Here is a 27,909-nt window from a genome sequence, read left to right as displayed (position 1 = left end):
GAAAGAGAAAGAGAGAGAGAGAGAGAGAGAGAGAAAGAAAGAGAGAGAATAAGAGAGAAAGAGAGAGAGAAAGAGAGAGAGAAAAACAAATTATCTCTATTTGAATAATAATAATAATCATCATCATCATCATTATCATCATGATTTAATATGAAAACTAACAAATTAAATATTAAAAAGATTGCAACAAATTTAACAGTAAATTTCGTAATACAATAGGAACACGAGTTCAGCATCGAGAGCGAGCGTTAACGAAAAAGAGTTAATCTCCCCGACTGAATCTCTCGAGAGGTATTCGAGTGAATGCGAGAGGGTGGGAAGGTTTAGGGTCTAGGAGGGAAGATGAGGGGGTATGAGGAGCGGGGTTTGGATGCTTGGGGTTAGGGGAGGTGGTGAAAGTGGTACGGCCGAAGGACTTAAAAAATGCAGACGGGTGTGCTTCGAAGCGAGGGCCACTAGAAGATCGCATGCAAAGAGTTTCGAGCGTGGCAGACATCGTGACTCCCTCGATACGACCGGTTCGTTCACTCTCTCTCTCTGTCATTCTCTCTTTTTCTCTTTTTTTTTCCTTCTTTTTCTTGTTCCTTTTTTTCGATTCTTTTTATATTTTTCACGTAAGCTTGTCCCTCACTCCCACCCCCTCTCTAACGGGGTACACCAACAGGGACTCTCGTTATATTCCATCCGTCAGGAGCGTGCCGTATCGCGACTATATATCGCATTGTCGTCGACACGTCGGTCGCTGAGGTCGACGCGATGTTTAACCCTCTAAACTACCCCCTTCAAAACTTCCCCTTTTTCTCCTCAGTCAGTCACTCACTCACTCCTTCCCTGTCCCTCTCTCTCTCTCTCTCTTTCTCTTTCTCTAAGTTCCATTTTGAGGGTAGCATGCACGTAGTGCATTTTCGCGAACAGATATGACGAAACTCGAGCAAAAGTAGCTTTTTTCTTTTGTCGAGAAGTTAGATCACGAGCTCACTTTAAATAGTCAGTCAGTTACCCCACGTCTTACGTACATACATACAATTACAAGTTTTTTTTCTTCTTTTATTTTCGTTGTTTTCTTATTCTTTCTCTCACTCTCTCTCTCTCTCTCTCTTCTCTCTTTTTCTCTCTCTCTCTTTCATTGACAAATTACATACATACCTTTATTTATATTCCTTCCTCTCAATATTTTCTTCACACACATTTTTCAAACATTCGATAACACTCTTTTCATCGGTTGGACCTTTAACACTTTTTCTCCCGATATATATATATATATATATATATATCATATAAACTAATTTCGACGAATTTGTTTCTGAAAGAAATATTCGCGTTTATTTTGTAATATATTATTTTTAAATTTCCCTTTTTCTTTTTATTTTCTTCTTCTTTTTATATATATAAGGATACAACTATATATATATATATAAATAAATTTTAGTGTTATATAATACATGGAAAAATACTGGAAGAAAAAATAAAGACAACAAACAACGAGAGAAAGTCTTTACGTAACATATCATCTCCTTACACGTATCTTAGCTCGTTCTTACAATATAAATCCGATGATTGTCGTCGGAAAGGAATCGACAGGTTTATTGGAAGTGCAAGAGAATACGTTGTTGTACGTATAGTCCTGTGGTGAAATCGATCCTTTCGATTCCTTCCCGTATCGAATCACGAAAAATGATGCTCGCGCTTCGTAACAAAGACACACGCCGTTATTGCGATTGAAAATGATTTATTTGCTTGTGCCTCCTATTAACTTAAGGCGCTTGAGAAGATCTGTATGTGTTATTTGTTTGTTTGTTTGTCTGCCTGTCTGTCTGTTTGTACGTACGTACGTATGTATGTATGTATGTATATATGTAAATAAGTGTAATATACGTGTATAGTGTGTATTATTTATGTGTTACATTTAACGCGGTCCCCTATAAATTAATATTTACAATCCGTCGAAGCACTTAGAAGCACTCTTATCATTATTTTCCATTTTAATCATTTCCTAATAATTTTTTCTTTCATTCGATATAACTTACGAGGCGACGATATCAACGATTACACGCTATAGATATACATTGCTAAGATTTTGATCGTTGTAAAACATTATATGTATATTTATATATGTATATACGCGTCTCTGTACCTTTCCCTCCGAAATTAAATAAAATACGATTAAACAAAACAAAACAAAAAATTCAAATAAAATGAGATAGTAAGAAAAAAAAAAAGAAAAAAAAATAATAATTTAACAATAAAATAACGCGTCCGTAAGGAACGCGTATAGTTTTCTATTCTTTTTTAATTTGTTTTTACAAATTTATTAATTTATTCAAAATTGTACTAACTCGCGCGATCGTGGTTTACCACCACTATAATAACGCTTTTCTACGAATTCTTTTTTTTATCTTTTTTACGATTAGAAAAATTCATGCTACGGTTACTTAGCAATGAAAAACAATTTAATTTACGCATCGCTAAAAATCCTTTCGTGTTCCCATTTTTGTTTTTTTTTTGTTTTTGTTTGTTTCTTTTTATTCTATTTTATTTTCTTCTTTTTCTTTCTTTCCTTCTTTTCTCCACACCTTTGGACCACAAAAAATCGGGAGAAAGAAAAAAGAAAAAAAAAAAAAAAAAAAAAACTTCTCTCTCCGACGAGACGTGTTAAAGCGCGCACATACACACATACGAGCGCTAAACGGAGAAGTAGAGAAAGAGATAGAGGGAAAAGGGTGTTAGAAAGAGTGAGTGAGAGAGAGAGTGCTATACGCGAAAGTATCCCCCTGCAAACCCTTGTTATTTTATTTTTTTTTTTTATTTTCTTTTTCTTTTATTTCTTCTTCTTCCTTTGCTTTTTTTCTATATCACAATAAAAGTCGCGTTAACGGTTCCCTTATTTTCCTGTACTCGTATCCTCTCTTCTTGTTTATCCTAAACTCCACTCTTTCTTATTATTTTTCCATTTTTTTTTTTTTTTTTATCCCTTTATAATCTTCTTCGTTAATTTCTTAACAAACACGCAATTTATTTATTGTTGTCTCTCTCTTTCATCCTGTATTGTCTATTCCTTACGTCGGTATATTTTTTGTCATTTTTCTTATCTTTTTTTTTTCTTTTTCTTTTTCTTTTTCTTTTAAATCTCGTTGCTTGAAGGCGTTTTGGTACCGATAGAGAAATAATCTTGGATTTATATATATATATATATACATATACATATATTTATGTAAGTATATGTGTACTATGTATGTTTACGGTTCGTTTTGAATAATATGTAATTGTTCATTTAATTTATATATATATATATATATATGTATTTTTGCTTGTATGCGAGTGTGTGTTGTTCGTGTGTGTATGTATGTATATATATATGTATATATATATAATTATATTTATATTTATAATTTCATTTCTCATAGGCATACATTATGTATATAAATAAAGTGGGTTTCTCAGGGAATTTGCAAGATTGGAGAGAAATATTGCTACGTACATTTATGGGATATCGCAAAATAATATACAGCATCAATGTCTATATCATTTATATGTATATATATATATACATATACAGGATGTCACATAAAATCGTCCACATTGTTATACTTCGACAAACACAAACTTCATCATCGTAATAACGTTATCAAATATTCAATTTTTACTAGGACATCCTATATATATTACAACACGAAAAAGGAAGCGCGCGCGCGCAAGCGTCACAAGTCAGCTGCTTGCTCATGGTTGCGGGGTTCAACAAGGATCGGATAGAGTTCATTATATAATTAAATAATAATATAACATATTATCATGAATTTATCGAAACACGTCAGTCTTCACTAAAGATTCGAGACCGAAGCTCACTATTATATAGATCCTTATAAACGCTTTTTTCTATGGATCAAACTCGATCGAAGCCAGCCCACAACGGGCTCGTAAAAGCAAGCGTTTGTAATTATCGAACGATTAATTATCCTTCGGCCCTTCCCCCCCCCCACCGTATCTCTCCCTCAATTCACCCTCAACCGATCGTGTCGATGTTCTCTTTCGAATATATAAATATTCGATTAATCAAGCTCGACATTAACTTTTTTTTTCTTTTTCTTCTTCCGTTCTTCTTACTCTTTCATCTATGTGTACTTGTAGGACACGTATTATGTATACATATACATATATATCTATATATATATATATAATATATATGTATATATATATATATATATATATATATATATATAATATATGCGTGTGTATATCCTTTGGTTGGACTCGAATCGATAGTGAGCTCGATCTTGTTGCACATGCGTGCCGAACAGAGCGAATCATTAGCGTTACTCGTTCTGGAAATCCGTCTGTTATGTTATCTCGATTAAATTTCGTGACGACGAGGGACGACGACAACGCGTTCATGTTCTTTATCTCGCGCTTTTATTATATATATATATGTTGTTTATTTTCCTTTTCTTCTTTACCAAGTAAATAGATTATACATACATAAAGAAGATAATATATACAAATAGCTTTCGTCTTTTCTCGCAAATCTTTTTATCGCGCTACTATAAGCGATAAAAATTTAATATATATTTATATATATATATATATTTTTTTGAGCGATCATTAGAATAATATTATTAATAAGAAAAAAAGAGAAAGAGAGTTAAAGGATCAAAAGAAATGATTATACGATAATAGAATAAAGTATTCTATAAAATCCAGAATATGTGTAGCAGTGAGTACGAAAGAGAGAGAAAGAGAGAGAGAAAGAGAAAGAATGGGGAGGAGGGGAGAGGGGAGGGGAGAAGAGGTCCTTTGAATAGCGAGAAACGACGTAAGCTTATAAAAAATCAAAGCAAACCGATACCTACAAGTACCTAGGTTGCTTTTCTACAAAAGATATGTCTTCTGAATGATTTACATACACATACGTTCGATCTCGATTGGCTGTATTCTTTGTTCGATCATCGTAGATTTTATTATTTCTACGATCACATCCAGGTCTCTTTCTCTTTTTATCTTTTTTCTTTTTTTTTCTGTTTTCTTTTTTTTCTTTTTCCTATACAAACGATCGGATTATTTTACAAATCCTTTTATCATTATTATTATTATTATTATTATTATTATTATTATTTTTATTATTATTACTATTATAATTATTATTATTATTACAATTATTATTATTATTACAAAGAAATATTCGTCGCGACATTGAATTTCCAGAAGAGTTAAAATCCGTGCGATTATTCGCGATTATTGTTATTAAAATTTGATATGCTAATTTCGTGTAATACAACCGTGAGAATATAACGCGCGTATTATCTAACTACATTGTATATTATTTATAGTATGTATATATCTATGTATACATATATATATATATATATATATATATACATACTATATATTCCCCCGAATGTTTAACGCTTAACTACGATTATTACATTGTTAATAGTGCGTCAATGGCAGTGCACGTCGAAGGAGAACAAACTAAATCCGATAAATTTTGTAAGAACTATTTTTATTAATCGAACGCATACGATTTTTTTTTGTAAATATTGTTTATTATGGTCATCTCTTACTGCGAATACGCATTTAAGAGAGTTCAACGTATATTGCTTGATCTTCATTGCTTATTTTCTTCCTTCTTTCTATTAACCCGTTAGACTTGTTCCATTTCAACTATATTTGTTTATCGGAATTCATTTTCCGATAATATTTAAATAATAAATAAACTAATAATATAAGATGATGAAAAATAATTACAATTTAGATATCGATAACGGTAAATAATTATTGATTGGTCACCGATTTTAAATATAATATTAAATATATACAAATATTTGTCATATTTTTTATTTTTTTTTTTTTTTTTTTTTTATTTAATACATGTAAATATCATTTGAGTAAGTTGAAATAGAGCAAAGACCAAAGTGTTGTAGTAATTAATCAAATTGTGCAATTAACGTACCTCGGTAACCTTCGACACGTTTTGCGTATGTCCCCGAAGAATGCGCGCGCGTGTACACTTCGTGTTAATGTAATGTTTATGTTATGTATGCAGGTATGCGTGTTGGAGATGAACATGTGCCACAAACGTTTTTTTACGCGTATCTATGGAGAGAATGTTCCCTACGTTTGCTTCCTCTGCGTTCGCGTTCGCATACTGGTTCTGGACTCGGTGGATTAGAGTACGTAAGATTGTTCGAGCCGCGAGGTGGTGGAGCACTCATCGGTGGCGGGGGAGGTGGGAAAAAGCTCTGTAAACAAGCCTAAGAGAACAACATGATGACTCATTAAAATTCCGTTTTTTTTTTTTTTTAACTTATATTTGATCTATAATTAAAAGTTCCAATTCTTTTTTCGATAAAATATAAATAAGTATGAAAATAATAATTATTCGGAAAAATAATATAATTGTAAAACACCGTTTCTCGTTTAAAAAAATTAAGAATTTATTAATGATAAATATGAATCCATCGGATTACAGGCTGAAGTTGAAAATTAGAATGAATTTAATAAATACGTGTTATAAGGAAATTTGATTGACCAATATTATTGTTAACTGTCTAGTAACTATAAAACAATGTTATCTAACAATGTCGACTATTGTAGATCTAAAATTCGAAAAGACCGGGTGCTTACCTTCGCACTGCCTCTAGATGACGACTTGGAAAATACGCTATCTTGATCGCTGCTCACGCTAGGCACAGGCATTGGTACCGCGTAATCGTAGGTGGCATCTGCACGATATAGACCACACGAATCTACTTTAGTGACTCGAAAAAGAGTATCACGAACATGGCAAATTAATCGTTCGTTGGCTACGACTACTATTAAAATGAACACAATAAAGTTAAAAATTACTTTAAGATTAAAATCGAAGTGGGTAATGGAAAAAAAATAAAATGTTAAGTCATTCGCCATGTTAATAAATAAAATATAAGATTCCGTTTTTATAACGCGTGTAACCTTTTTTTTTTCTTAAAAAAAAAAAAATAGTAGAACTTTTTGACTCACCAGATTGTTCAACGCTATCGTGAAGATCTTTGTTGTCTATAACGACAGTGCTGTATCCGTAGTAAGCAGCATGAGGAGGTTCACGATATTTGTTCTCGTGAAATGGTTCCTGGTACTCGTCCAACCTAACATCCCCCAATAACCGATCATTGAGATCACGTGGAAGGGTTGTTAATTTGGTTCCCGCGTAACGATCATCTAATTCTTCAACTCTGTACGTCATTAAAGAAGGATCCTTTTCTGTGGTTCCATATGCCGATTCCGGTGATAAATGTTGATGATTACTCGAAGGAATAGCACTTTTGGCACCCAATGGACTGGCAAAGTTTTTTCTCTGCCTATGACGCGAGACTATGAGAAAAATGGCTACCGCTAATAGTAAAATGACAGCTGCTAAAACACCTATAACTACGGCCATGTACGTAGGTTCGTCTTGTTTGGTAATGGGAACTTCGGCTTGCAAGGGATTGTCTCGTGCAGAATTTCTATCACGACTGCGCGGTGCTTCTGTTGTTGGTGGAATTTCCGGAGTAAAATTACCATGTGCGATATCTGTAACATTTGCCAGTTGGATAACAAAATGTAATTAAACAAATTTGTTTTTAAATGTTTCCAAATTCATTTATAAACAAAAATAATACATGAATTTACCAGAATCAAAAGTAATTTCGCTGATCATAATCCATTTGGCAGCGAAACTAAACTTCAACTTGACGAATTTGCCAATTCGATGATGAAGTTTGATCGTAATGTTTCTAGATTGTTCGAAGATTTTATCTTCCATATATGAATAGACGATTGGATCGCCAGTGTAATACTTGCCACCCACGCTGAACATGATGCTAACTTCAGAGAACACCTAAGGGAGAAAAAACAAAACGTCGGTTGAGTCCTTTTTATTGATATGTAATCCGCCTACGTCGGGGTCGGAAGGACGTTAACAGTCTTGTCTCGTTAACGCAGTCAATCTCAACTCTCGTTAAATCGGCAAATATCGCTTATTAACGCTATTACGAGCGCTTAAAGCGCACTCGATTATGGATATAATCAAAGGCTATTATCGTTATCACCATCGAGCAAGGGAGGGAGCGAGCAAGCGAATGAGTGAATGAGCGAGTGAGTGGGTAAGAGAAGGAGAAGGAGAGAACGGATAACGACCTTAACGCTGATGCATCAGGATCGAAGATGCGAATACGCGCGGAATGCTAATTTGGATCTCTTGCTAGTTGAAGGAGATCGTGAAGAGGAGGAACCTACAGATAAACGAAGAGAGATAGCAAGAGAACTAGGGCTGGTACGTGGTACACGAAAGCGAAGATTACAAAACCCAGATTATCAAACTCTGTCTAAGATGAGCTTTTCGTCTCTACCTAAGAGAAATGGAAACACCATCTTGGGTAAGAAAGAAAGACGAAGATAGAAGACTACTGACGGTGCTTTGAAGTGCAGTGTCTTTCAGGAGACGTGTCCTATCCGTGCAAGTGGGCACTCGCTTGTTAATAGAAGGAGTTGTTCAGAAGTGGAATGGGCTGAGAAGGTTGCCAACTACTCTTCTATCTCTCTCTCTCTCTCTCACACACACATATACACTTTCTCTTACTCAGTTCATTTCTGTCTCTCTCTTTCCTCTAGGCTTTCCTATACATCTAAGTACTGCCGATTTGCCAGACTGCCGGTATTGTATTCGAATACGTGGCGTATCTGTACTCTCCGGGTCGTTGCTTGCTTGCTACCATTGTGTGTACGAAAAGGAAAGAGAGACAGACGGAGAGAAAGATAGAGAAGCTCTCGCGACTCTACCTTGCTCCCTTCGAACCTACTCTTCCACCCTTCTTAAATCCGCGTTACCGACGAGCGTTCCTACTGCCAACCCAACCTACTTGCTATCCTTCTCTTCTTCCTTTATTCCACTCACCATGTTCTTCGTTCCCTCTCACTCGCTTGGTCGCGGCTATACAATCGGCTCCCGAGCCGGGTAATGAGGCGCTCTATTCAAATAAATCTTGATACCGGTAGAAGAGTGTTTCGCGGCCCATTATATAGAGAGATCCCAGTGCGAGCTGGAAAATTTTCGCGGAAGGGCCAACCACCGTCGAGGAGAATCCCTACGCGTTAATGCCGACAAGCGAAAGAAGCTTTCTCCTAACTATGGTTCCAATCTCTCTCTCTCTTTTTCTCCCTCTCTCTCATACTATCTCATTCCACCTAGCAAAGCCAGAGGCTAACCGTTGTTGCGCCTCGTTAACCATCCTACAACCTCGACCTTGACTCCAACATGAAAACTGGATTCTATACCGTACATACCACCCTCGTCTTTTCCGGGCACGGATTAAAGCTTTGCTCTGGATATCTTCTTCTATCGTATAGGTTTTCTACCCGACTCTATATTTATGGTTCTGTCTTTTTTTCTTTCTCTCTCTCGCTTTCTTTCTACCTTTTTTTTTTCCTTTCCTCGAACTATCATTCCAGCATAAGCTTCTCCTCCTATTCATATTTTCTCCTTTTTTCTTCTTCCTTTATTCTTTCCTCCCCCCTATAGCCCGTTTTTCTTTTGGTCGCCATTTTGGTGCAAACGAAAAGTCGCCCGAGGGTCTTCCAATTTCCTCTTCGTCACTCGCATATTATATACTTCTCTACGTCTGCAGACATTTCTATGTTATACGGAAAGCTTCATCGTTCGAATTTTTCGATATTCCCAAGACTTCCGAGGATTGTTCGAAGCAACAACGACGACGACGAGCTTGGAACTTCGTCTAACGACAAAGTTTTGTGAAAGTCACGGAAATAATAGGTTCTGTGTGTACGGTATAGTAAGATGGACACAACTAGTGTCTTTAATAAGTTAGTAACCAGTGTGAGAATGCACGCGAGTGTTCATTGTTGAACGAGAAAAGAAATACTGTACTTGACAAAGAGGACTGGTAAAAAATGATAGAAAAAAAATTACGACTACGTGGAGTTACACTGTTCGTTCTTGGTAAGCATAAAGTAGTAAGAGAGAGGTAGGGGAAATGGGTGGGAGTAATGAACAGTAAGTTGGTTAGAGAAGGGCACAAGTAAAGTGCATCAATGATCGTCACTATACGCTCAGGAATTCTTTACTATATATGTGTGTTCACGAGTGAGTCGCGTGTATGTTATGCGCGATGTTATCGATCGAAAAGAAAGTTAGCGGGGCAGACATGCGAGAACTTGGAAAGAACGATGAAGTCATCGTGTATATTATCGCGTTTAGTTAAATTTAATACATAGACAACCGCTTTCCTGGTATTTCACGGTTGCGTACGTGACATCATTAGACGATTTTGTTTTCCTAACTCTTCTTGAAAATATTTTCCTAATTATATAACTTTAGAAAACATAATCCGATTATTAGTTTAACGATAAAGTTCCTCTAACGTACTAATTAATGTTAACAAACAACTCTTCGTTACTCCTAGTTACTAGTTTATAATATATATTTATATATTTTTGTATCGCTAAGTAAATTACCGATTTAAAAAGATTTCTTAATCGGTCTTCTTAAAATCGTTCGTACATAAAAAAAAAAAAGAATTTTCTAAACTCACCTGTACTTCTTTAGTGAACTGATTGTTGCAGTAAATGTGAACGGCTGAGAATTCCCTGACGTGGTCGAATTCAAATTTAATCTCAAGCGGATGACCGGAACGAGTGTCATTCCTCCAACCGACCCAACCTTGACCACGATCGTAATCATAGTAGCTCATCTTAAAATTATCTGGGCCGATCTTGCCGTCGGTTAGTTGACCCAAACCTCGTAGGAGCTGACCGTCCCAGTAACCATCGTAAGTAGCATCAAAGAACTCCCAGTTGCTGCGTTTGTCTCCTTGTGGCATTGAATATGAAACGATACCATCGTTCCAAGGACAACCATACAACTCGACTCTCATGCAAACCGTACGACGATGATAACTGTAAGGAAGAAATCGTACTTTGCTCGCCCACATTGGCGGGTCTAACTCGTGTTTCGATTCTAGGTAGGTGTTCGTGTTGCCTTTTATCACCTGAAAAAAAAGAAAACAAAAGAAAATCCATCAGTTCAATATACGTAATTTAAAATCCTTTCGAACTAAACAAATATCGCATTGTGTTTAATAATGAAAATATATTTAATTATTGTTAAATAACGTTGATTATCTCTTTCTAATACGATGACACTTTAAACACCATTAATTTTATCCAACATCCCTGTTTCGCTAATCACATTGGCTCGATACAAGGGACGATCGAGTTACTATGTTGTGACAGGGAATGAAGCAAAAAGATGAGACATATCTCTTATATAAAAGAGAGTACTCAGATCGTTTCGGCATTACAAAAGCATCTCTGAGAGTTATTTCGTTTATTTCATTTTAAGGATAACGCATCGTTAGAAGATACAAGACTCGTTCGTAATATTCTTTGAGTGTTCGCTACTCCGTCCCCCTCTCTCACCCCACTGTCTTTCTTGCAGAAAAGAAAAAGAAGGAGATGGAGGATGAAGGGGGCTGGAGGGGGTTGGAAGGAGAAAGTCGGAGAAGATTTGTCCAGTTGGCGGGGAGTTGGTTCGAAACAAGGCTCGTTCTATTCGACCATTCGACCGCGAGGAGCAAGGAACGACGAAAAGATTCGCTAAGAGAAAGCGAAAGAGAAAGAAAAGGGTAAAAGAAAGATAAAGATAGCGCAACGGAAAGAGTGGGTTAGGGCGAGTAGGGAATATCGAGAATTTCTCGAAGAGCGAGAGACCCTTCGAAACAAAGGCTCTCTTATTTTCCACTTAGGGACAACTCTCGTCGACTAGGTTCCTCGGTTCTCGCGTAATACCTACAACCTTCTCACGTATGGTTAATTACGTGAGCGTACTGCACATTACGAGGAGAGTATACAATCACGAGAACTAGTGTCCTCTTCTCTCATTTTCTTTTTTTTTCCTCTCTCTTTTTTCTTTCCACTTTTTTTTTGCTTTTTTTTTTTTTTACTTTCTTTTCACCTACTCCTAGTACATATACATCTTTCTGTCTATTTCTTTCTCTCCCTTTCTCTGTTTATTCTCTTTCTCCCTTTAGTTCGTATCTTCTCATTCTTTTTCCCTTTCTCTTTGGCAGTGTTAACGACCCTATTATCGTCGTTCGCGAGACATCGGTATTTCTACCATTTCCTCTCTCTCCTTTTAACATTGCCATTCGTATTCGTACACGTAACACATTTCGATAAGATTCCAATCGAGAGACGTTTCGTACGTTTACTACAAAGCATTATCGTTATTCCTTTTACCAAGGGATCTTCGTCTTTTTTATTTTATTTCATTTGTCCACTTAATTCGTTTCTTAATTTAACACGATCATTATTAATAATTAGATAATAAAAGGAATGCAAAATCACGACATGCCGAAAGTTAATAGAAACGATGTTCTCTTAGTATTTCATTTAATGCGAACATGAGGTATAAAAAATAATTGAATAATTTATATTTCGAACATTTGAAAAAAGAAAACACAAGAAGGAAAGATTATTATTTTTATATTTTCTTTCCCTCTTTTTAATATGAATATCCGCGTAAGGTGTTTTATGTTCACAAGACTGGTTCGTAGCAAATTCCGAACAAGTCGACGACAGGAGTCTGCCTACCGTCAGCTACCTGTATACTCATCGATGCGTCGTCTTAAACGCGAGGAAAACATTAACATAAAATGGGCGTTGGTTTTGAGCCACGCCTACCTCTTTGTCGCATCGGCACCACTCTTTTTCTTTGGAATTTGTCTACCCGAAAATCTCGTCGTAAATGTAGAGGAGAAAAATAGAAAAATAAAATGTTTCAGAAGAAAAAGAATAAGAAGAAGAGGAAGAAGAAGAAGAAGAAGAAGAAAAAGATGAAGATGAAGATGAAGAATGAGAAGAAGAAGAAGAAGAAGAAGAAGAAGAAATGTCAAGAAATGGGAGGAGAGAAAGGAGAGGAAGAAATAATTTAAGAAGCGATATCAAGAGAAAAAGTCTTTTACTCTGAATCCGTTTGCGGCTTCCCTCTTTTCATCTCTTTCTTTCTTTCATTCTTTCTCTCTATACTTCACTGGCTCTAGCAGCAACTCCTTATAACGTGGGAGGGAAGATAAATATCGAGATTATTTATTTTTCCTGGCGAGCGCGCGAACGGCCCGACGACTCGTAAATGCCGTCGTATTTTTGCTCTCTCTCTTTCCATTTGCTAGGTCCACCCTCTCCAAATTCGCGGTTGATATTTACGAAATTATCTTCCGGGAGAGGAAAAAGAAAAGAAAGAGGATATGAGAGAGGGAATAAGAAAAAGAAAAAAAGAAATAAAGAAAAAAGAAATGAAAAGAAGAATGGTACAGGGACAAGTGAAACATCTCGATTGGTATCTTATCGAGATATCCCCCACAGGTACGAAGTAATGGCTCGAAAAGAGTAAAACAAACTAAAATGTATCTCTTCCTCCTAAACGAAGTAGTACTCTTCTTCTTTTACAGAATCTACTATCGATACTCGTCTTATTTCAAGTAACGATATAAAAATGAGAAGCTAAAAATGTTGAGAATCAATGTGTTAGAAAATGAAAATTACCGAATTAATTAAAATGAATAATTTGAAATTCTTACGTTAACTATATTTGTTGTAATTAATTTTACAAATAAAAAAAAAAAATTAACTCAAAATTATATTCAATTTATTTTCATTTTAGTTCACGTTAATCGACATTACAGAAGTTTCAATAGAAAGATGTGTTAGTTTCTTTACACGTTGTACCGATCGATATATACGTGAGGGTTGACACGAATGCACTCAAGCTGAATGAAGGTAGTTTTTTTTTTTGTTACGACCGTATAAAAGTTCTTACTCGTGTCAGAAAATAATTACCGAATTGGTGTCTCGGACGCCTACGCGGGGGACCGCCAGGAATGAAGTCGTTTTCTGTATATTTTTACTTTGACTTTGGTTCGGATATAGGTATACATAAATGTGTGCAAGCAAAGAGATACCCTTGCCTCGTAGATTTTTCTTAATTTCCTTTAATAGTCCGTGAACACGACTCGCTGACAGCCGTACCGGTTATATTCTACGAAGGTCGAGCGTCCTCGAAAGAACGCTCGACGATCGTACGTACGATAAGGACGAAGAACGTCGTTCCGTAATTAAGCGACGAGAAACACGCACACACATTGAGAAGGATGTTTCTCTCAGCAGGAGAGGAGAACGTACCGCCGGGACGCGAATTTCTGCGGATTTATACTCGCACTTTCTCTCTAGTTTTCTCTCTTTCTTTTTTTTTCTTTTTTTCTTTTTCTCTTTCATTCCCTCTTTCGTATCAACCTCTTGGGTGGGCCCAACCTTCTCTTATCCTTTCGAACTGGTGTCCTTCGAGTAAAACCTTCAGAGTGGACTCTTCCAGGTCGTATCGACCCATGATAGAGAAGACTTTACCCTCTTTAACTTTCTACTAAAACATTTTACTTTTTATGAAAATAAATAATCCCTGCATCGTTATAGGAAAACGTATTTTCTATTATTTTCGACAATATCTTTCCTTTGTATTCGAACGTAATCATCATACGCATTAGTGATAAAGTAAATTATATTATTATTCTGTAAAAGTGTAGACGGAAAACGTAATTGGATTCGCGTTAATTGTTATTCAATAGAATTCATTTGTACAAATAATCGGAAGTAATGTAATACGAATATCAGGTCTCAAAAAGTTAACGATTCGTATCAACGAACGTGTACAATAATTATTTCGAGGAATATCGTTTAACAATGAAATAAGTGTCTAGTTACATGTTGGATGAAAATTATTCGTTATTATTTAGGCTTTTAATTTGGATTCCGAATGATTTCAAAGAAGAAAAAAAAAGAAGTCAAATATTGTGTTTAACTGAATCGACGATGAAAGACCTTCACCGAGTTTATGAATAAATAATAAAAAGAGAGAAAAACAGACAAAAAAAAAGGCAAAGAGAAAAGTAAAAAAAAAAAAAAAAAAAAAAAGAAAAAAAAAAGAAAAAGAAAGTCATAGAAACAAGGAAATCCATATCGAAGTATAAAGGGCATCTCTGGAGAGCCGTGATCCCTTTAGAATTTCGCAGTTCGTGAGATTCGTGGAGTACTTCGGTATGGCCTCGCCTATTCAGACAGGTACGTTCTATATAGGTGAGTTGAATATCGTCTGACCCGTGTGCACGCGACGACCTTCCCTTCCCTCGTTTTATTGATCCACCCTCCTATACAAATAAGCTCGAGGCAGCCCTCTTTCGTACTAACTCCCGAGGAAAACCTCTTCAACGATCGGACGCTTTACGTTCCTTTTTTTTTTTTTTTTTTTTTCTTCCTTCCTTTCTTTCTTTCTTTCGATACGTATTTCAAAGATATCTTGTCGTAAATTTTGCGCATGCTCTAATAACGATTCTTACAAACTTTGATCTAAATCTTAGTATAAAGTATCATTTCAAAAATTAAATTTTATTTTATAATTATTATTATTATTATTAATTCTATAAAATTAAATCCAATCTTGATAATACCTCGTCCATACTTCGTTCAAGTTACATCAGAGTCATGTATAAATTAATTTAATCGTTGTAAAAGACGAACGTATATATTTTGTCTCGTACAAATATATACAAAACCCCTTCCCCCCTCTCTCTCTGCCCCAAAGTGAATATGTAGATTAAGTGCAATGAGAATTACAGAACAATCGGATTCATTTACAAGCTCGAGTAGAGCAAGTTCGGCTAAACCCTAGTCCACTACACTTCTACGAGATTGAAGCGTTGTCCAACCAAAAGCTGATAAGATCTCACCTCCTATATATCTATGTATTCATGATACACTGCGGATTTCCCACGAGTAAATCGATATATAAAACTGAGATTTCCTTTGGTATTTCTACAAAATGTAATAAAGAAATCATTATATAGTAAAAAACAAAACAAAAAAAAAACAAAAATACAATATCATAAGAAAAAGTTTTCAAAATATTTGTCCAATGTGCTTTAAACATAACTGTTCATAAGAAAGTTAAAGATATTGTGTAGGTATTGTCTACTTAATTAAGGAGTTAGTAGGAGTTCCCGGTTACGAATCTATTCTAGTAAAATGTTGAAAGAAAAAGAAACGGTGACAGAGAGAAAGAGAAAGAGAGAAAGAGATAGAGATACAGAGAGGAAGAGCGTAGATCTCTGGAAAATAGCGTATTACATTGAAGATTTACGTCTTGTTAATGTCACGCTTTAGTTGCTGCTCGTGGTCGGCCTTTAGACTCGTGGACAACGCAACAAATCATTCTCAATAATCCTCGTACACGTATGTAAGCACATAAGCACGCACGCACGCACGCACGCACTCACGCATTCACGCACGGCCATTTTATGCACATTGCCCTCGACTAAATTTAACCTCTATCGTGTTCCATCTCGCATTTAATGTGACTCTATTCGGATAAATTACTATAACTTCGGCGATCGATTTGAATTATTCGTTCGTCATAAAAGCCTGTGGTCATTTATTCGAAGTACGGTTACCGGGAGCTGGTCTCTAGGGGTCAACGATGGTAGTTCAAGTGCTACTAGGATATAAAGAAGATATGGGCCGGATGAATATATTTGAAATATTCAATAAAATTATCTCTTTTAAATAAATATTTCATCTTATGAACGTTGATGAGATAAAATTCGAGCACATTTGTTTATCTATTGCTTTTTTAATTTTTTTTTTTTTATTCTCTTCAATGTAGAAATTCAAAGTACAATATTTCATATGGAAATATGAATAAGTATATATAGCTTTTATTATACGTTAATCAAATAAGAAAATGATGATAATAGGTATATAACTCACCTCCTCGCCACGAACATCCCTGTAGCGAACCCATTTGCCAAGTTTCGGTCTCCAATATTCCAGAAGATATGCTTCCGAATATTCAACGCCCTGTCCATTTCCGAATCGACCTTGAGTGCCAGTTCCCGTGATCATATGCACCGTGTGTAAATCGATTTCCAACCACTCTCGTGGTTCCGTTGTGATCTGTTGCTTCGGGCACCATGCACCGCCGTGACTTTCTTGCTTAAGCCTGGGGAAAAAGGGTCAATATTTTCTTTTAAAATAAAGAAGAAGAAGAAGAAAAAGAAGAAAAAAAATCTAAACCTCTTATTTTGTCGTTTAATCTTTATTGTTTTTTCTCTTACTGTACGATTTAAAATGTTTATAGGATCGATTGACCTAAGACAATATATCACCCATATTGCTCTGACGTAAGAGAAATCACAGATATAAAACAACAACAAGAATAAAAAACAAAAATAAAAATAACAAGAGAAAAGGTTAAATAAAAGGATTGCGAACGGAAGCGATGTGTGCATCATCGAGAAAAGGAAGTCGCATAAATACGTGATCGTCTTCCTGGCCGACGGATAACCGTCACCTTGCTGCATGAGGTGGAGTTGATACGGGGGAGTGAAATTATAATTTATCGATCGTGCCAAGCCACCGGATGACATGAATTAAAGATGAGGTGGCACCATCGCGAGAACGACGACTACAACGACAACTACGACGACTACGACTACGACGATGACGACGAGGACGACGAGGATGAGGACGACGAGGATGAGGACGACGAGGATGAGGGCAACGAGGACGACGATAGTGAAGCCACTTCGAGCTGGCTAATAATTGTATTCGCACATACCTTTAGCGACACTCAGACACTCAGAGAAGCGTACTCTTTACCGAAGAATCCTTCGAACGATTCGAGTACCTTTCGAATTAATCCTTTGACAAATGATTGGAATGTTCTTTGTAATGTTAACAATGAATAATCAATGAATATTTTATATCGGTGTTATATACATATTTAAGAAATTTTATTTTACACTATGAAACAACGAATTCACATTTAATATTAATTTAAATTAATATATTTCCATAAATATGTTTTTTATTTTCAACTTACTCGGAATAATGATAGAAAATTTAATTAGTTGAAAAAGGAAATTAAAGAGACCGGGTAATAAGAAATTAACGGTAAATTATTTTGCGACAAAGATATCAACCATAATCCTTTCTGTTTCTTAAACTCTTTTACTACCTCTCACTCTTTCTCTCTCTCTCTCTCTTTATAAAGTGTAAGAACTTTGAGTTTTGCTTTGACTAGAAGGGCAGTAAAAATGAGTACACGGAACGAACTCGTGGAGTTGTAGTTGGAAAGGAAGGAAGGAAGGAAGGAAGGAAGGAAGAAAACAAAAAAGGAAAAAAAGAAGAGGAAGTGAAGGAAAACGGTGAAACGAAAGGGGTGGTGGATAGAAAAAGAAAGAGAGGTAAATAGAGAGAGAAAGGGAGAGAAGGGGAATAAAGAAAGAAAATAAAAGTGAAAGGGGTGTAAAGGAGGATAGAGGAGTGAAAGAGAGATAGATAATATGCACCACCGTGAAGGACCATAACTCATAGCCCATTAAGAGAGCTCGAACTGTCTGGCTGCCACTTTGATACAGTCCAGGGCATCAAAGACATTCCGCGTACGCGGCACCCGCTCCACGATAAATCTCAGAACGGACGATTACGCTGCTAGTAGACACACTGCCTGGAGCTGCCACGTTGGCGAAATCGGTGCGAGAAGCTTTTGAGAGAACTAAAGGAAAGTGGGAGAGGGAGAGAGAGAGAAGAAGAAGAAGAAGAGTGGAGTGAGTTACTCGATTATCGGGAGAAACTGTTTGTCGAAAGCACGAACGTGCCAGAAGTCGAGCATACGCTGGGATATATAATGGACGTCGAAATCCAACGTGTTTCTCTCCACCAGTCGCGAAAACTTCGAATCCGTCTGACGAAGGAGAAGAGGAAGAAGACAAGGGGTATGAAACAGAGAGAGGGAGAGAGAGAAAGAGAGAGAGAGAGAGAGAACTTTGGAAGACAGAAGGTACATTTCTAGTTGAAAGGATTTATATATAACGTCGAGTATATTCCCGATTTCATTTATTTCAATATAAAACGTTTCAAATTTTTATCGAAAATTTTTCATTTTTCTATTTATATCTGTCTTCATTGTGATATCTTTGATAATCTCAATAAAAGATCTCTATCGCGAATTTGTCGTTATGTTTGATATTAAATGATACTAAATAAAAAGATATGAAAACATGAATAATCCGTTCTCGTTAACACGTTAAGTTTGCTGCCCTTATAGCATTATGTAACTTTAATGAAGACGTCTTTCCTTATCACGAATATCATTAACGTTATGGACACTCGTTTAAGGTTAAAAATGATGGGAAGAATGGTAGGAACGTGGAATTGTTAAAACGGCATGGCGATCGAGAGATAGCATTAAAGTGTGTACAAACAGAGTTTAAATATGGGTTTTTTAGGGTAAATGGAAGGCGTACAGGTAAATAGGGTATTCACCGGGAAGCCCGTGGCATCGTAGAAACCTTAAAAGGGCTCGTTGAAGGAGGTCTAGACGGGTCTACTAGGAAAAGACTGCGTAGGAGCGAACGATATCGGTATTGCATTCACGGGGCTTTCTTCGTGTTGCCAATACTAGTGTCACACAAAAAAAAACGTCTTATCCTTCTTTTTCTAGATCTACCGCATAACCTATTAATGCGCTTTCGAGCTTTTCGAATGAAAAATCTTGCCTAACGATTGGATAAAAGTGTTGCTAAAATGTTTACGGAGACAAAAGTTTATGGGATGTGATTTAAATGTACTTAGGAGAAAGTTTGAAAATCCAGTGTATGCTTTGTAGCATACATTAATTATTTGAAAAATTAGTTAAAAAATAAAAATAACGAATGACCTTTTTCCCACGAGTTAACTTTCAAATGTACGAAGTACGACAATAAAAAAAAAACAGTCAAATAAATGGTCGATGGGAATATAAGTAGGAACCATTGAGAGAATATACACTAAACACCGTAGGTGGTCCAAACGACCCTTTGTATCACATATACCAGACTCTGTTGAATTACTTTCTTTTCTTTCTTCTTCTTCTTCTTCTTTTTTTTTCTTCTTTCAATGGTAATTAACTCGCACGTATAATCAAAGGACTAGGTATGGGGAAGGGTATAAGCATTTAGGGCGTCCAAAGAGCTTTGAAGCTGGCCGATACAAATGATTCAGCATGCGGGGCTTAGAATCCCCAGGCGTCATTAATCCTCATTGCTAGCTGACGGCCAAAGTAGACGTACAGTTTACTGGTATTTGATTGATATGGTAAGCAACTCTCGAGATAGATCTTTACTTATCTCGAAAACGTTGGTAGGGATATGACGAACGTGTCATCGATGAAGTGACATCGTTTCTCACGTATCCACAAAACGACTTACCACCACGAACCAAGTATGGAAGCAAAGTGCTTCTTGACTGTCGATCGATACCACAACATTTTTTTTTGTATATATATATATATGTGTGTATTCTTTTTCTATCTTATTGTATGCTCGAAGCAACGTGAACGTATCGAAGAAGGGAAAAAGAATATACTCTACTCTACTCACCGTCCATGATGGGGTCCAACGTTTCCGCTATCAAAACTCGAGCTGGCAGTAATGTCGGCATCTGGGATCGCCCTGGACTCCATTCCTAAGGGTGCGATGCATTGTGCTGAAAACGAAAAAAAAAAAAACGAAAAAAATAGGGAGATTCGGTTACGCACATTTATTCGACACTCCTTCTTGAATCAATATGATTTTTTGAAAGACTTTCGTAGCACGTGATACTACCTATGATCAATCCTCCCTTCCATCTAAAAATAGTACACCTTTTATAGATTGTATCATTCGATAAGGCAAACTCAAAAAAAAAAAATAAAAGAAAACTCTGATTCGTTAACGGTACTTTTAAATCGACACTTATCCTTCCACGAAATTTTTAACTACATCAAAAGGGACCTTGATTGCTCTCTACACGAATATATATATATATATATACCGCGAGAAAGTTCTGAGGAAAAAAAAAACGGATAATATTGGTAGCGTTGGCTCAATTCGCTCTCGTAAACTCGATAAATTCAAGTAGGAAATTCAACTCCTACTGGCTGTAACGACAGCTGTTTCCTGAATCATCGCCAGGCACGTCAACGATTATCGAGCTCGTTTACTCGTGCAACGACCTTAAATCCACAAACTTTCTTCTTCTCGTCCTTCTCCTTTTTCTACTCCTCCTAAATCCTTTCCTTTTCTCTCTTATCCCGTCCACTTTCTCCCACTGATTTTTCTGTCCCGTCACGAAAGGCTGCCGGGACCACGTAAATAAGTGAACTTGTAAATGCTCTTTTTTATTTTTTTTCTTCTTCTTCTTCTTCATTTTTTTCTTTTTCTACTAAGAAAAAGTCTAGCCAAAAACTTTGAATCTCAAATGGGAAGAGATAAAATTTGATTGCCACTTACGAGATTTCACGTACAGGTCTGGGGTAAAACTGTTATCATATAGTAAAACTTTTTTACGTAGTAGAAATATCTATTTTTAGTTTACTTAAAACCAAGCTGATAGAATAAAATTGATATTGTAATTCTTGTGAACCAAGATAATGAATAAGAATTAAGAACTTTGATCTTTAAATTGGACACAAATTAAAGTACAATTTTTGAACTTCTCAAATATCATGTAAAACTGTTTGTTTAACATAAATTATCTACAGATATGAATTGCAATAATTTACGAAGTAGATATATTACTTGGCAGACAAGTTATATAAGCTTTCGAACAAAAGTGGGATTTCATTTAGGGATAACAAACGAACTTGTGTCTCCTTGTGGAAAGCAGGTTCGATTTCTGTATTTATAGACATCTTGGAAAGGAGGTAAGATGAGAAAGAAAGAAAGAAAGAAAGAAAGAGAGTATTAGAAGGAAGAGAAGAAGTAGAAGTAAGTTATGCGACGTTTGGCCCGCCTCAGCCACTCGTTCGGTCACCATAACTCTCAAGAAGTGACAGCTCCGAACGGAAGGGTGGGCCCGCCCTCATCCATCCGCGAGAAGAGGGAAATTGAATGCCCTAGCAACCCTCTTCGCGAGATTCTTCTTCTTCCTCTCTTTCTCTTCTTCTCTACTCCTTCTTCTTCTTCATCTTTTCTCTTCCGCTGTCAAACTGATAAGCGCTTTCCTACGAAGGCTTTTCGAATCTTCGTACGTTCTCGAAGAAGGCATTTTCTATGAGACAAGAGTGTACCATCATCCACTTTTTCCTTTTTTCTCCCACCTTTTTATGTTTTTTTCTTTTTCAAATGTCATTTCAATGTAATTGTTAAGTTTATTATATCAAATCAAATACTGGTTGTAGGCTCGAATTAATAAAATACTACAAATCAGTGAGTTATGATTTAATTAATAAAAATTCAAAGAATTCAAATAAAAAAAAGAACATCAGCTTCCTACGGAGGCAAATTTGAAATGACGAAATCAGGAGTGCGGTATACTAAGAAAACGTTTATGAAGGTGCTAATTATTTGAAGCAACAGGATTGCCGGCTTTGCGTTTTTAGTTTCACGAAGAAAGGAAGGAAGGAAGGGGCCCTTTTTCTGCTTGCGTCAGAGTAAAATGGTTGAAGGAAATGAAGCGAGGGAAAATTTTCACAACGCAACGCCCAGAGTTCTCTTTCTCTCTCTCTTTCTCTCATTCTTCTATCTCAGGCGGATTTAATAATTTCGCCATGCCCCCTTGCCTTTGTTAACTCGGTGATTATTATTAATGACTGTGTACGCGGTCCAGACCGTGGTCTTCGCTCTTCGTCTCTTCCACCCTTCCTCCTTTTACATGTTTTCCTCGTTCAACGGCGCGAATGTAAATTAATTACTCTCTCGATCTTAGCGAAAAACATATTAAGCGGTCTGCCTTATTACGCCGCGATATTAACGTATAAATCATGTCTTGCTTTAAATACTACCCGCGAATGTATTCCTTCTTATTTTTATTTTTTTTTATTTTTTTAAAGGCCACAGAAAGAAAGTCTGTCAGGTATGAAATGTGCCTGATCGATCGGTTTCGCATTCATGCCCGATTAAGAAGAGCTTTCACCGTTTCAACAAGATTCATTAAGAATAAAAATAATTTTAATTTACTTATGTTTTTTTCTTATAAAGAAAAACAACGTCTTATATTCAAGTTATTAACAACGATATTCAAACACGAAGCATCAGCAACGAAGATAAGAATAATAAAATAATTTTTATCTTAAAAAAGAAAAAAAAAGAAAAAGGAACAAATAAAATCGTTGGTTAGAGCAAAGACACGAGCTTCTTTTTTTTTTTTTTTTACTCTTTAATAATGAATAGTAGAGGTAATGGCTTTTCCTCGGTCGTATTATGCTAGTGTCTAACACTTTATTCGCTTAACAAAATTAGCAGTTGCCCACCTGCTGCACGGGTATTTTCCATCTCTCTTTCTCATCTACCTCTGTCTCTTTTCTGTATCAACCGAGAACACGAAACTCCTTTCGTGCGGACCAGTGAAATTAGAATGAATGTTTGGAAGAGCGATGACCTCAAAAGAAGTTCATGCTTTCCCTCTGGGCAACATCGTGGTCGTGTTGTAGTGCTATCTCTTCTTCTTCCTATTTCTCTCTTTCTCATTCTCATTGTCCCTTTTCCCTTTACTTTCTTTCTTTCCATTCGTGCTCATTGTCGAGGTCCAAGGGAGCCATTTTCGCCTCTTTCAGGAAAAACAAACAGCCTAGGCTGTAGGTTGTTGGAAGGGAAAGGTAGTGCTGGTGGTGGTAGTGTTAGTGCTGGTAGTGGTGGTGGTGGCAGTGTTAGGTGGTGAACTGAAGGCGCATGCTCTTTGTCGTTTCTCTTTCTGGCGCCGCGACGGCTGGAAAAACGGAAGTACTACTTTTACGCGACCCTACCGTCCGTCCCTCCTCAGACGTCCTGCTGCCCGAGCCTTTTCTTCCATCGGTCCTTTTACACCCTTCCCCATGAGATCCCTTGGGCGAACCGACCCGCCTCCTCACCAGACTCAAAATCACCGTCTCGAGTTGCATGCGTTGGTTACCTCTCGAGGGGATGCGAGACTCCAACCCCTTTGTGTTGAGCGTGCCATGTGTTTTGCGTTTGCCTTCGTGGCCTGGATTTATGAAAATACTCTTTCTCTCTTTACTAGCGACGTAAATCGTGCTTATTAAGAATATAGTACCGAGATATTCTACTTTGTTCTTTGGTACCTACTTTCTCCCTTGAAGATTTTCTGTTTTTCATTTTTTCATTTTTTTTTTTTCATTCGAATTGCGTTGAATTTATTTAGTTCAAACTTAGTTTTTACGACCAAATTAGTTGTCAACAAAAGTACATAGTTTAATAAGTTCGTATTTATAATAATGAAAGAAACGCTTCATATTCTTTCGAAATTAGGTCTACCTTGTGTTTTTTTACGTAATTATATAAAAATTTCCCGTGAGTATTTTAAATAGTAATCAAATTATTCAACATTACATGGCAAACTTTCATAATTATGATTACTGATAATATTCCCAAAGCGGAGATACCTTTAAATACATGAAAGCTAGGTAAGATCGACCGGGTGACCTGGATCAAACGACTATAATGTCAGAACGGATGGACGAATGATAACGCTATAATAGTCAGGTTGTTATGTTAATGCGTCAAAGAGCAAGCTGATAATTTCGTATCCGACGGTTGCGGATCTAATGGATTTGCGAATAATTGAGGAAGGAGACTGGGATGGGGGTTGGAATGGGAGGACGACTGCTCGAGGGATGACAATGGTGTAATGTGCGCGTGCGTACACGAGGAATAGAGAAAGGGATAGAGATAGCAAGAGAGAGAGAGAGAAAGAGCTTTTCGCGTAACGGTTCTCCATCCAGGACACGCGCTCGTCATGTCAGTTCGGCTGCGTGTTGTCGACGAGATGGAAACTCCAGTGCACGTTCGCGCAATCATATCCACCTAGCATCGTGCACAGTCAAACATAAGTATGCATGTATGTATGTGTATGGGTATTGTTAACTCTAGTACATGCTCCGTCTCAATCTAAACCTATGCCCTGTCTCTAATCTACGTTGAGATCTACTTGCTTGCTATCACCGTACACTATATAAATACACTTAAGAATATGAAAATCCTAAATCTATTTGAATATTTACAGAGCGTGATTAGATATGTATAAATCTATAAACGACATTTTGTCTCTGATGAATTTTAGTTCTAATTCGTTGATCGACAAAGACTAATAAGCACTATTGAATCATAGCGTTAAAATTTGATCAGAATTAGGTTTTCGCATTAAATCAGTCTTGCGTTTAAATTTCTAAAAGACATATTATTTGTAGATTTAATACGAAAGACTTTCTAGTAAAAATATCATAGTAAAATATTGTAAAATATAGTAAAATAATTCTATGTTAAATTACGAATGACATAATAAATATTAGCGAATTCGAAAATACTTTAATATCGAAAGATTCGAAACAGTGGATGATGAGTAATAAATTCATATTAGTGTAGCATGTAGAGGGAAGCAGTTCGTGTCCCCCGAATACAACAACCCCTCCGAAACGTTTCTGCACGATGTACATGCATAGCAGAACGCGTTCGCCGCTTGCAGACCGCAATCCAACCGACGGACAACATGTTTATGTATCGCCGGTAACATTAACATTGCAATTTATGCGCGCTTTAACTGTATTCCCTTCTCTTCTCATCCCTTCTTCGTTTCTCCTGTTTCCCATTCTATCTTTCTTTCTCTCTCTCTCTCTCTGTCTTTCATGTATGCATAGGCTTACTTGATGTTTCTCGATTTCTCTTTCTGTTTCTCTCTCTCTCTCTCTCTCTTTCTCTTTCACTTTAAACTGAGTTGCTTAACACGACCGCGAACTTACTAACGTGGTTCAACGTACAACTTCACTCGGTATGGATTGTAACAGGGGTAGGACAGAGGATGGGTGGTGGAAAAGGAGAATCACACTCTTTGGGTTGTCCCATAGTGTGTTTCGGTTCTTCTCTCAAAGCCTTTGAATTCGTTTCTCTCGATGCTATTTATATTTCGGCATACGCGTGCCACAGAGAGTTCGTTTAATTCGTCTTCCACCCCCGCTCGCCCCTCTTCTTGTCCGGTTAACCGTTTGCCACGACCGAAATACGCCGCCGGCGGCGACGATAATCGTGACGCGTTTCGCTCGTCGCTGAACGAGCCTTTCAGAAGTACGATCCTGTGTTTTTTTCTTATTCTTTTTCTTTACTTTACTTTACTTTTCTTTCCCGTACTTTACATTTCTTTCCTTTTCGTTTATACATTTGTGGAACTGATACTGGAAATATTTATAGGAGATGTAAATTTCGTGGAAGAATATTTACGAATGGTAACACTTTTCACGTTTATTTTAACGAACGATACTTATTTTATATTACGCGTTTAATATCGCACGAGTTATCGCTGATAAATTATCTAATAATAATAATAATAATAAAAGAATCTTATATATTTAATTTTTCTTTAGTGTCCCGATAAAATATTTTTCCTATGGATTTTATTTTATTTTTTTTTTATTTTTGAAAAAGCCCAACGTAGAAGCAAATAATCAACATACGAAATTTGTCGAATCGCTCAAACTGTTCTTTCAAGAATGTTACGCATATGGAAACAACTTTGACTCGATCGATCAGCATACTCTTTATTCTATATCTAAGTTTCCAGCACGATTTGAAAGAACCTAAAAAGCCTTTTTCACGTGCGACTTGACTGAATGCTCGTCGAATACTTTACAAGTTTCCGAGGTTGTTTACTTAATGCGTACGAGGGTGCCTCAGCGAGAGCAAGCTTCTCGTTGCCCATGAAGGAGTCAATGGAATGGAAAGCGTGTAAAAGCTTGAAACTGAGGTTTAAACGCGATCCATAAGGATCACCCTACAACGAACCACTCTTGCCTGCTTTTTTTTTTATAGAATAGAAAGGAAGGATTGCTCTAGAATTAGGGATCACTTTTAAAGATAAAAAACGATGTTATAAATTTTGTTACCATGGAAAAACCTCTAGTAGAGATAATGATCGATCGTTAAATCTTTCCACCAATACTTACATATGTCTATAGATCGTCCAGGTGAACAGGACAAAAGAAGAAGTAAAATCTTTAAGAGCCAGGTTCTTAGATAAGGCGAGTCCATATTGATGTCACTAAAACTTGTAGTCATCGAACCTTCATAACCGCTACTTCTGTAAAAGAAAAAAAAACATGGTTACATGTGTATGAATTCGTATAACATTAGTATACAATCATGTTCTGTTCCTTAAACATATATATGAGTAAAATGTTTAATTTTTGTTAAATATCATCACAGTATAATCTCGTTTAAAAATTTGATTGCTAAATTTTATGTTCAATCTGATTTAGACATATGTTGTCTATGGCAAATCTTTATTGCTTGCGGGAACCAAGCACGATTAAACAAGTAAGATGCTTTTTCCTGTATAAACCGAAAAGAAGAGGGAGGGTTTAGCAGTTTTTCGAGGTCAGAAAAAAAAAGATACTGGTAAGGGGCCCTTCGGCAGCCCTCGTACTTTTGCCAGGGTGAAATGGTACGCTCAGTATCGGACAGATATACGAGCGGCGTAGAAACTATGGACAAAGAGCTACATTCACGCCAGCAGCCATTACGCATCATTATCGAGATTAGGATCACCAGTTCGAGAAAAGGAGAGAGAAAGAGAGTAGAAGAAGCGAGTTGTAGTAGGGCCTGAATTCTTCTACGAGCTTGTATGTATTCGAACGGAAGAAGAAGAAGAAGAAGAATAAGAAGAAGAAGAAGAAGAAGAAGAGGTAGAAGAGGAAAAGAAGGAAGAATAAGAATAAGAAAAAAGAAAAAAGAAAAGAGAAAGGAAGAAAGATGGAAGAGAAGCGAAGAAGGAGAAGGCCAAACTGTATTTTATTCTTGGTGGTGCCGTCTTGGCGCGGACGAAGAAAAA

At 36.6% G+C, this 27,909-nt stretch overlaps 1 protein-coding gene across 5 annotated transcripts in view; it reads right to left on the bottom strand.

The window, feature by feature from the left end:
• Positions 1-4,413: 4,413 nt before the first annotated feature.
• The window catches only part of LOC107067204 (discoidin domain-containing receptor 2), an 83,668-nt gene continuing 60,172 nt past the window's right edge, over positions 4,414-27,909 (bottom strand). For all 5 annotated transcript variants that reach the window (XM_089174884.1, XM_089174885.1, XM_015322500.2 and 2 more), the window contains 8 exons: positions 27,026-27,159; positions 20,496-20,601; positions 16,843-17,074; positions 10,563-11,018; positions 7,645-7,852; positions 6,994-7,545; positions 6,619-6,716; positions 4,414-6,245 (listed from right to left, as the gene is read on the bottom strand). In XM_089174884.1, coding sequence (XP_089031010.1) covers positions 6,078-6,245; positions 6,619-6,716; positions 6,994-7,545; positions 7,645-7,852; positions 10,563-11,018; positions 16,843-17,074; positions 20,496-20,601; positions 27,026-27,137 — 1,932 coding nt within the window. In that variant the 5' untranslated portion in view covers positions 27,138-27,159 and the 3' untranslated portion in view covers positions 4,414-6,077. The remainder of the gene's footprint in view (positions 6,246-6,618; positions 6,717-6,993; positions 7,546-7,644; positions 7,853-10,562; positions 11,019-16,842; positions 17,075-20,495; positions 20,602-27,025; positions 27,160-27,909) is intronic.

This window comes from Polistes dominula, unplaced genomic scaffold (assembly GCF_049000335.1).
Source record: "Polistes dominula isolate Pdom_NZ unplaced genomic scaffold, Pdom_raw_medaka contig_16, whole genome shotgun sequence".
NCBI lineage: Eukaryota > Metazoa > Arthropoda > Insecta > Hymenoptera > Vespidae > Polistes > Polistes dominula.
The sequence above is the reverse complement of the archived record's forward strand: the minus strand, read 5'-3'. Positions and strand labels throughout refer to the sequence as shown.